Here is an 11,769-nt window from a genome sequence, read left to right as displayed (position 1 = left end):
GAAGTACTGTTGAAATATAAAATAAAATCACAGGTAGCACAAGAGGCAGAATAAAGAGATACTAACTAAACAATCTAAATGTAGCACCCTGATGCAAAATGGAGCATTTGCTTGATACCAACTATTTTCTGTATAATGTACTTTGTGTGTCCTACCAGTGACACAATTGAGAGCACTGAGGATCAGAACACACCATTTGTCCAAAAGCTTGTCCAGAATAAGCTATAATAGTTGGTGCAGATGTGCTAATTAGGAGTCTATAAGGTAAGTGTAGAGGAGCACTGTTGTGTGAGTGCCCATGTCATGCACGTAGAAGCAGAGTTAAATAGTTTAATTATACGAGTGTTCAGAGGAGGAGAACGTTTAAGGTTAAGGGTAGGAGGAAGACCGAAGCCACAGGGTTACGGTAGGGGAAAGCCGAAGCCACAGGGTAAGGGTAGGAGGAGCCCGGAGTCCACGGGGAATTGTCAGGGGGGCTCTGAGGCTAGTATAGGGATTGCAGCAGGAGTTCGGGTGAGCACTGATGCTGTAGGGAGTGGGTCCGGGGAGCCCGTATGCCACGGGTTAGGGGAACGCTGAGGCCATAAGGGTGGCAGGGGTTCAGGGGAGCACTAAGGCTGAGGGGGTTGGTCCAGAGGAGCACAGGGGTGCAGTTATGGCAATATTTTAGCTGGCAAAATTATGGTGTTTTAAAAATAAATAATATGGAGGATGTATTTTTCCCATCAACTTCTATTGAAGCAGAGACAAGAGCACTGAGGCTGCAGGGGCTCTTGGGAACACTAAGGATGCAGGTGCTCAGGGGAGCACTGAGGCTGGGGCGGTTTCAGGACTCAGAGGAGGACTGAGGCTTGAAGGAGCTTAGAGGGGTAGCTCAGGGTAGTACTAAGAATTCACAGGCTAAAAGAAGCACCGGGTGTAAGGCTACTGGGAGTTCACAAGCCCAATGAAGCTTGACTTGTCAGTGCAGCTGGAGCACTGGAAAGCAACTATGCTGGGGCGAGTGAGATTAAGGGAGCATTGAGGTAGTTTGAAGACAGGGAGGTAAAGAGGGCTAAGAAAACGTTCTGATGTTTGATACAGGATGAAAGAAGTACTACAGAAGCTGTTAGAGTGGGGTAAAGACAGGCATGGAGGACGGAGATCAGAGGCTGAAAGACGAGAGAAATACTTACAGAACCGGCGGCTGCCAAGTTCGTCTTCAGCTGTGCACCGTGTGTCGGAAGCATCCGAAACGAAGTAAAGACGTGGCCATATAAAGAGGATGCATTTGTAAACAAATAAAAGTGACTGTTTAAAAATGGCAGCATTCTTGGCTGAAACTGACTTCTGTACCATGGCGGCTATGTTGGAAAGGTGTAGGTCACGCTTAAAAGAGAGGCCGATGTAGCGAACTGATCCACAATGCTCCACTTTCTTGTGGCAATGTAGAGCCCTTGTATGATTCTAATCATTACTAACATACTATGTTTTGCAGAAGGCAATATGAGCTTTACTTTCTAGCACCTATTATCGGGGTAGTTAATGAAGCAAGTCCATAATATTTACATACATACCAAGATTTGGATAAAGAATTTGAAAACATTACAGGGAAATGTATTTTCTCCACTACTATGCACTGAAGTGGGTGCAATAGTATTTAAATAGCCCTTTAGAATCTTTCCTCGCAGAGGGTGTCACCTTGCACTAGCTGCCGTGAGATAGCTTCAAGACAAGCTGAGCTGCTACAGGCCTGCAAACGGCTCCTTGAGGAGTTGGAACAAGCCGGTTGTTGCTTTGAGTCCTGTCCGGCAACAGTAATGGATCTGAAGTCCCCTGCCAACAATCTGAAGAATTGCACCAGCAGTTGGACCCACGGCCCCCTCTTCTTTGTAGAGCGTGCAGAGTCAGCTTTTGGCGGTTGTGGCCATAGGAGTGAAGTCAGCATTGCGCCACTACGGACGGCGCCAGATGACCCGGACTGACCTCTCTGGTGAGAGAAAGGTGAGGGGCGGGCCGTGCCCAGTGCAGCGACGCTAATTAGAAAGAAGAGGCGAAAGAGATAAAATGAGACGAGAAACCGTAAATGGAGGAAGGTGCTTTTATGAGGTGGGACATAAGAGAAGAATGGAAGATAGGTTACTGCACTTGTAGGATGAGATGAGGGAGCGCTGCAGGATAGTGCACAGCTGCGGGCGAGGAGCGGGGCATGCAGTTGCCAGGGGAGCAGGTGAAAACACTTCAGGAGAGAGAGGGAGGTGAGGTAGAGTGGGGAGGGTAAGCTATTTTCAAGCACTCGTGCTTGCGGGAGCGAGGAGCGGCGCACGCAGCCATGCTAATTTAAAATAGATGGTCGGCGCGCTGCTGCTCGCTCCCACAAGGTGGAAACCAGCACAATCACGAGTGCTTGAAAAAAGCTGACCGATTTCTAAAGGTCATCTCTAGGGCAACACATGCAAGCTGCCTAGGCGAGACCTAAAAAGGGTTTATCAGCCACTCAACTAATCTTGCTGAGACCCCCATCTTTTTTAATACTATATCAGATCGGACCTACATCTGATTTATTGTCTACTGTGAACTCAACTTCACTGTTCTCCAATATCCCTTACCTTTGATTTAGGTGGATCAAATAAATTTCTTCCAGACTCCTCGCAACATTGGATGTGTGCAGGGTGTAGAATCTGGTGCAGAAGAGAATAGGCGAGATACCAGTAACTATTTGGTTAATTCATTTGAATTTTGCCTGCCTGGATCTCATAGGTTCATTATGGGCCCTGGTGGTGCGCCAGCAATTATTTAAGAATGTATTCGAATTTTGCCAGTTCCTCGACCACCCATAGGATCCTCATGGACCCTGGAGGAGCACCAACTTATCTCTTCCTGTGTAATGACTAGCAACCAATAGTTGTTTATGCATGGGTACACTACTGTTGAGTATTTATGATAATGATGATGGCTTGTATTACATTGGCAAGCTTGCCCAAGTCTCATCAACTTCCTGCTTCATTTTTATTGCTTGGAGGTACACAAAACACCATGTCATACACAATACGTAGATGGGGAGAAGTCTGCAAATTAGCTGACAGTGACACCAGAATCTCCAGCTAAGTTCTTCTGTTTTTTCTAAGTGCTAACACGTGTAGAAAACAACTAAAGAAGATGGCCACAACAAAGGAGGTTCCTGCCATGAAAGTGGCCAGAAAGGATGAGAAGTATGTTTCCAATGCCACCACTGGCATCAACCCCTCCTCGTTTTTCCAGAAATGTGATGTAACTGCTACACCCTATTCTTCGTAGAATGAAGCTTAGATGATCAATCCTTTAACACTACAAAAACAAAAGCCTGTGTCTCACAGTGCTACAGTGGCTGTAGTCATTGGAGAACAGTGAGTCTATAATGAAATACTCCTACCAGCAAACCAGATCTTCAGAAGGAAGTTAACAATAGGTTTGGGAATATCCCTGTCTCCGCCTCCCTCTTTCTGTTGTATGTGAAAGTTGTGCAATCAGCGCTCCAAGACCTATATACTTATGCAGTACAGTCTACTATAGAGTCTTTGATGTTACCTCATAGTGAAATCTTAGTAGAATATATAGCATGGGTCTTCAGAGTTCAGTTCAATGTTCAAGAAAATAGTTCAAAGGTCATTTTCTTCAACAACACAACTTTCAGGATATTTGTTGGGCATTCCAAATGTCCATCAAAGAATCCTTTAAGGAGCAAAAATTCTCAGCAAGGAAAATCTGTTATCAATGTACCATGGTTCCCGCTGCAGTAAAATTGTATCATGATTGCCTCACAAAGGATTACCTTAAGGTAGATTATACCTAATAATCAAAAGAACAATGGATTAAACACAGATCTCTTACTGGGGGTAAGTGGTTGAAAGGTTTCAGCACTCCGTCCACCATCTTGTTGTGTTTGCATTGGTTAAACAGAACCATCATCATCATCAGATATGTATTCCAATTCTTTTTAGCATCATCAGACTTCATGCTACGAGTTAAACTACTATGAAAGCAGGGTTAATAATATTTTGGATCTGGTCACCCAGAACCGGGTAGCTAGTTATATCCATCTTTCTCTGAATTAAAGGAGTCATTCTGAGAGAGGGACACCAAGACTCTCAAGAAGGATGTGAAAGAAGTAAATTCTCTTCAGAAAATATTTATCTCATGCAGTTTATGTTACACTCTATATAGCAGCAAAATGGGTCTTCTCAGAATAATAATAATCCACATTTCTAAAGCGTGAACAATCACCCTTAAGGGTCTCCAGGAGCTCGGGCCGTCTGTAATATTAAGCAAGCTATTGCCCAGAGTCACATGGTGCTGGGCTAATCTGCCACCGGGGATCGAACCGTGAACCCCAAATTCCAGCATCAGTCGGTCAGGCCGCAGCACCACACCTCTCCCTTAGAGTAACTATATTCACCACCACAGGGGCAGCCCTAACCAGCTGAACCAGGGGCTAAAATTTTCTTCCAAACAGAGGTTCAGAGTGTACATGAATCAATAATATGCCATAAGAGCAATAAAGTTATACAAAGAAGGGAAAGTAAAAAAGAAGAATAGAAAACTTTTGGTCCAAAGAAAAACTGATTCAGAAAAAAATGCATGTGATTATAGAAAAATACAAAATGTATTTATATTTAAAAGATTAACATAAGGCTCAGATAGGTTGTCGGTCTTACAAAAACATTACACAACATATACATAAAACCAGACAGGTGGCAAACACATAGAGGTTACATAGACATAAGAGTTCTAAAACCATATAAGAACTCCTATACACAAAACAATGTGTCCTCCTTAAATTGTGGCCACAGTATCGTCGACGGTGTTTCGACCGTTGTCATAAGTACATGGTCATCCTCAGGACAATAATTTTTCTGAGCTTGTCATCAAACAATAAAATAACCAACTGCTGTAGAGTCAGTTTAAAGGTTCCACTAACTGCTATAGAATTCGTCCATCACTGATAACTGAAATATCGCAACAATCTTTCAAAGGAAGTCACTGCCTCCAATCGACAATATCGTGACACCCAAACGAATATAAATTAGGTTTGGGTCGTTTCTCATTCCGACGAGCCGCAATTTAGACTGCTCCTATGGCTTATTATTGATTCATGTACACTCTGAACCTTAGAGTAACTAGCCGCATTTCCTGTTTAAGATTTTGTTTACTTCTCACCAAAGGATCTAATTTTCAACTTGATCAAAATCTATTTGAGATTTTTCCATAGCATGGTTTGGGTTTCACACCCTCCCAAACCCGAACATTCTTACAGTAGTCATTAATTACAAATGTCACAAACACCATTCACAAACTCAGTGTTATGACGTTGGTTTTAATTGCAAAGGTGTGGTAAGGAGTGCTGCAAGAAGAATTTCCCTGCCTTCCTAGAAGAATGAATAACAATTGAAAATGTTCTAATCTGTGACTTTTGAATTACAATGTGTCAAATCATGTCAGGTTCTTTCTCGTGATGCCCATTGCCCCATCCCTATGGGTGGCTCTGTGTCCCGGGTATAAAAGCACTGTGTTGGGGATAAAGCAGACACAGATCAGAGAATTGCTCTTCCAGTGTTCCTTTGAGAGCAGACCCCACCACGCCGAGAGAATCATGTCTGCCAAGGGCGGAGGACACCACCACCACCAGCAACCCCAGAAAACGCCCGCGGTACCAGTGCCGAGTCAGCCAGCCTGCCAGCCCAGCCTGCCAGCTAGCCAGGCCAGCCAGCCAGCTTACCAGCAAGCCAGCCAGCCCATCCAGCCAGCCTGCCAGCCCATCCTGCCAGCCAGCCAGCCCATCCAGCCAGCCTGCCAGCCCAGCCAGCCATCCAGCCAGCCGAGCCAGCAGAGCCAGCCAGAAGCCTGCCGTGAAGGTAAGCACTGCCAAGCCAAGGTACCCATTACAGGAATCCTTAGTAATGTATAAGTGATTGAAATAAAGGCACACATGGCATTGTTATTATTTATCATTTTGAATGAATGTAGCGCACAATCTAATGGACTATTAGAGAGGCAGGATCAATACCTTGTAATAAAAGAGTATGGGAACGTTTCACCGACCTAATTTCACATGTAAGTTTGACTAAGCTGCACACTAGCATCAGTTACAAGGAAATAGTCAATTTTAGGTTTCACAAAATAAGACGTTGAATTTATGAATCGATTTACATCACTCTGTTGTCATTTTATGCGTTTATTCTTCACATGGGTGAGTTTCGGGCATTCTATGGGGATTGGGGGCACCCACACAAGTTAGTAAACACTCACAAAATTGCAGGTCTGTGAGTATTCACAAAAGCTTTTCTCCATGTTAATTTCCAAGTAACAAAACGGCCAGAATTGAACAACAACTAAGGGAAGATGTACAGTCCGCTAGGGTGAGAAAGGGGATATAACGCTTTAAAGAGTGGTTAGGGTGTATGAGACGAAGTTTCTCCAGAGGGAACAATGTCCCCATGCAGTAAAACGATAACAATTCCAATGATGAACTTTTGCTTACAATTTGCCATGCGGAAATGTACACCTATTTTATTTTTAAGTGAGAACATGTTCATGCATGAGATTTCTCCTGGAAATCTGTCATAGTCGCAGTTCTCAAACAGCACACCAAAAGCAGCTATTTTTTTGCCAATATGGAGGTCCTATGTGGCAATTAATAGTATGTATTGCTTCACTAAAATGTTAAACATACATAATGTGTTACAAGGTCAATTGAAAGCAAATTAACTAAAATAAATATATATGGAGTTCTTGCTCACAAAACATACTTTTCATTCGCTGATATCACATTGCAAATGTGAGTAAGGACTATCTGAAGTAAGTTGATTCACAGAAAGTATGAGTGTAAATAGTTCACACTGGTGTACTTCAGAATGTATAAATACAAGAAAGGAGGTCACACAACTCTGGAACAGTGGCATGGGTGATAAGAGTTGAGGAGGGGGCTCACCAGAAACAAAAATACAACGTAAGAATGTCTTCTCATAGCATTAGTAATTGCATGCAAAGACCTAACAGGAGGACCAGAGCTAAATCTGCAAGAGAACAGAAAAATAAAAGGAGGTAATAATACTACAAGAACAAAGACAGAGCTGAAGACCATGCAGGATAATTTGTTGCAGCATGCCGGAAAACTGCAGTCTAGATGGACAATCCAGCCTTAAACAATATAATTTTCTTCTAATTTTATCTATTTGTAGGCTCATAAGGATCTTGGTCAGAAGTATTGTGTGGTAGAACCTCTCAGGGGAAATACTAATACTGGATGCGCTTGAGCTTACCCCGGTGGGCTCTACTGTACCTTCTGAATTGAATAGGCTTTGTGGAGGTCACATGCAGTTTCTTTTTTACCAAATGGCAAAATTCACACTATTCTCCTTTCTGACCTGTTTCCGGCATTCAGAGTCATAGAGGTAATGAATAAACTTTATTTTTTGCCTAGTACCTAAAATGTGGCGCATTCTTAAACTGAGTCTCGCCTGACCGTCTACATCCTGTTCAGTTCATCACCAGGGGCATCACATTTTTCTTTCTGGCTAACCTACCTTTGTCACGTGGTAGCAGAAGCTCACAGGTGATCAGGGGTGGGTTGGACATTATATAGGAACAATGTTGGTACAGCGTTGTGTTCTGTGGTGTGTTGGAGAAGTTCCGTTTTGTTAGCCTTGCTTACCCTGTGTAATGAGTTACACACCGCCCTGCACTATTGTGATAAATATTTCATCTGAGTTAGAGTATTCATTTTAAACTAAAACAACTGTATGTCAGTTCCAACCCACTAAGTGTAATAATGGTTGTTATTGTATCATTCCAGCACGTAGACCAATACAGCATGGCGAGGACCAGGTAGTTCGACCGAGTCAGGACGAGGTACAAAAACGTCATGAACCAGGTATGTAGTATATACTACAATTGTTCCATTAATATGCTCTCAGTAAGTTTTGCAGAAAATAGAATGATTCTGCAATATGGTTGCCTGCTTTAAGGAACACAGCTTCCTAACATCGATGAGAAATATTATGGTTCTAGTGTCAACAAGGAATTTTTCCGAAGCAGTTGTGATTTTATTTGAGCAACAAGCACTATTATACTTATACCTGCTCCTGATATGTAGCACCTTCCCCTGAAATTCCTGTGCTTGGTGCTTTGATTTGTTGTCTAATTGTACAAGGTTTATTGGTAAAATGTCTTTATGTGCAGAGACTTCCCCCCGCTCTTACCTGCGAACATCGCAAGCACCCCCCCCACCGCTCTTACATGCGGCCACCGGGCAACAAACACTGGGACTGCCACGAGCAGCACAACATCTAGCCATGCCACTGTTTATTTGTCAGTATGAATACTTTCTTTGGTGCAATACTACAAACTACTGACAGAGTGGCCATGTAATCAATAAACCAGAGAGTCGTTGAACCAACTCCTTAACGAAATAACAATCCAACCACTCTAAAGATCATTAAATCCATCAGCCAACCTAACAAGCAAACTAACCAACAGTACATTCACCCACCGGCTATAAAGGCAATGCAAATATCCAAATAAGCACCCAAAAGGCCAACCAATCTCTCGATAAATTAGGAAGCTGAATACTGAATGTAACACAACTTAAGAAATTATTTGGGACACACAAAGTTAGCCAGCTCTCCAAAGACTCAGTGAAGTGCCCATCCCCTACAACAAACCCATCACATGACTCTCCAGCCATTGAAACAAAAAGTAAACAACAAATTACCTAGAATGTTACCAGTTGAAGTCAACCACATGATCAACCAAGGAACCCATCATCCTCCTTAAACAACGCCAATCCAATTAAGCAGTAACTGCACAACAAATGAAACACCAGTTTTGTCTATCATCTCACTATCTAATCAGCCAATAGAGCGGTACCTTACTGGTCACTAAAACTAACTCCCTGTTGCATAGAAAATCCAAGCACCTACCACACCAAAGTCCCAACCAACCAGCTACATTCTATTTTTTCTTCCTGTAATAAATAGCATGCAGCGCCGTAATCCAGCGTTTCGAGTAAACTGCACTCGCCCATCTAATTAAGCGCTACAATCTCTTAAAAACACACATCCACATAATGTCTGTTTGCTAACCTAAACTTGGAATGAGATACAATTTAGAAATTGACTTTATGGACATGAGAGGTATATCTGTATTAACATTCAATGCAGGAGAAACCAATTGCAATAACTGGAGTTTGGTTTGGTTCATTACAAGGCATTTCTAGATATCTAATCATCTGTTGGTGGCAATATATCAACCTTGACCATATGATAAGCATTCAGGTTTATTAACTTCATGCCATTTCTATTCCAGTGGAACCTCACGCACCATGCGTACCGGAGGCGTCCCCAGAGCAGCAGAAGCCAGCACACCAGGGTGGACGCAAGCACTGAAGGTCTCAGCACTCACAGCCCCAGCAGCTTCCATCATTCCATTAGAATCCGTGTGTTTGGGAAGTGTTTAAAAACACAAGCCATGTGAGCTACCTAGGCCAGGGTGTCAATGGCAGCACACCTGTTTAAACATCAAATTGTATTTATGATTGTTCTTTTGAAAAAGCACCAGTATTAAATCAATTCGACTAACTAACATTGTCCACGGCTGATTGCTTTGAAAATGATCCACTATTGTACACTGTTTACGGCACTTCTTGGTAAGATCTTCAAAGAAAAGAAAGGCAGCCTTGCTGGGTTACACCTCCAGGAGAAACATAATAGAAGCTGATACGAGGCTGAGAATACTCAGAAATAACGTCCTCCTTGTTGGCAATGGGGTTGAGCTTTCTATGCCTCTTGTCCTGGCTCAGAGGCCCCACAGTTCCAAAGGAATCTGCAACTTAGTTACCTCAACTTTAGATCCAGCCAAAGACTTAATTTAGGGATTGCAAATGTGACCACTTTTCTCTCTAAGACGTCTTCCATTGTGTGTCTGCATCTCTCTTGAGACTCTCTTATTTAAAAGTGTAATTTCCTGTGTTACCTGTCCCGCTGGGCGTGTAAATACAGGCACTTTTCCAGGAGCACAACACTCCCACAGCTAAGAACCTCTTGGGCGCAGTAGTTGACAGCAGTGATATTATTTAAGAACCTTCATTCCTTGGCAGCTAGTGTTTCTGCTTGCTCTATGGCAGCACAGGCCAGGGATCACAGGCAGAGCCTCGCCCGGGGTCACTTCTGCTCCTTGAACACAGTTCTAGGCTCCTTTCACAGTGGTACCCCATAAACACACTCTTGTTAGGGGATGCGAGTCTGGGAGGGAGAAGAGATGTAAACTGCTTTTCAAATCAGACTTCGATGGAAAGCACAGCAGGGGGGCAGAGATGGGGACAGAGCAGCTGTGCATGATTACTGTCACTCACTTGAAGCTGGAATCTGTCTGCATCCTTCTAAACTCCTCAAACATTGCCCAAGACTTTGAGGCAGGACCAGCAGTGCTGTCAAGACCCCAAGACATCAGGGGGGGGGGGCACCAAGTAAGAGGCATGGGAGACACGTGGAAAGAGATTAGCGTCCAAACATTACTGGAGGCCTCTGTCCCACTGAGCAGCAGCCCTGGCACAATGCAAAGTACTCCTAGAATGCAGAGCAGCTGCTGCCTCCTGAGCAGCATTCAAGCAAATGAACAGCAGCCATGATAATATACCCAGTCATAGCATGCACCCGGCTAATAATGCTGCTAGCACTCGACATACTCAGCAGCACTCTGGCGAATAATGCATCCCAGGTATATTGAGCACGGTTGTGTTGTGTTAGGCATAACTAGATTTAATAAGCATCTCCCTGGCCCCATGACCAGCACAATGACAAATGTAGCAGAATATTGAATATGATGTTAATGGCAAACCCATCGTATAGTTAACACATCGGTTTACCGTTGACTCTATCCATCTGTATTGAGCATCACCCTAAAACATCAGACATCTAAGGGTAAGAACAAGCTGTACACTAAACTAAGCTGTCAACGGCAACTGTCAGGATCTTGGCAAAAAGCACACACGGAAAACATTTGGAGTCAAAAGGGGATCTCTACTGGTGCAAATGAATTCACTATTGCACCTAAAACTTTTACATATTGTTAATAACTTAATTCACAAAGATAAAAATAGTGAAGGTGTAGGAATGTCCCATCTCTGAACAGTTGAAATCTCAGATCAGCCTAAGAAGAAGGCATAACAACAAGGTGGCTCACAATATAATGTACATAAGCACAGAGAGGGGTGGGGCACTAATTGATTAAGGCTAAGGTAAAGAGTAACATATAATTCTAAGGAAATAATATTGACTCAATAATCCTCGGAATCAGCGCTCTCTTGGATCAGGTTGGCAGGGAGAGTGATATCTGCATTAGCCCCATTAATGAAGGGATATGATGTTATGCTCGAAGATCTCAGCCCCATTCCATGTCCTATAGGTGTAGGACAGCCTTCCTATTAGGTTCAAGGCTGCCTAGATTAGTGAATGATGCATGATGACGTAGGGACAGTGAGGGAGTAGAAAAGGGAAAGCAGGGTGAGGAGTGTTGTGAAACATCAGGAAGTGGTAAAGAAGAACCTCCTTCTTCCTGTGGTTTACAGATATGCAGTTGCTGTGCCAGACTTGGGCTGCCAGAATATTGCCAGCGATAACCCTATACTTGTATACACCATCACAAACAGATGAGTGCAAATACTGTCTGGAAAGTCACCAGAGTATTCAGTTAAAATGTTGCCTTCATCAGTAATCACAGCAAGGTGTCTGAAGAGTATGCAGAAGTTATGTCTAT

General features: G+C 43.2%; 1 protein-coding gene across 1 annotated transcript; it reads left to right on the top strand.

Moving 5' to 3' along the window:
- The first annotated feature begins 5,593 nt into the window (after positions 1-5,593).
- On the top strand, positions 5,594-9,566 carry LOC144753401 (uncharacterized). The gene is made up of 3 exons (XM_078641105.1): positions 5,594-5,870; positions 7,811-7,888; positions 9,322-9,566. The coding sequence occupies exons 1-3, from the start codon at positions 5,609-5,611 to the stop codon at positions 9,399-9,401; spliced, it is 420 nt and encodes a 139-aa protein (XP_078497231.1). The 5' UTR covers positions 5,594-5,608; the 3' UTR covers positions 9,402-9,566.
- Positions 9,567-11,769: the final 2,203 nt, after the last annotated feature.

The sequence above is a fragment of the Lissotriton helveticus genome, chromosome 5_1, assembly GCF_964261635.1.
Source record: "Lissotriton helveticus chromosome 5_1, aLisHel1.1, whole genome shotgun sequence".
NCBI lineage: Eukaryota > Metazoa > Chordata > Amphibia > Caudata > Salamandridae > Lissotriton > Lissotriton helveticus.
This window is presented reverse-complemented; position numbering and strand designations above follow the sequence as displayed.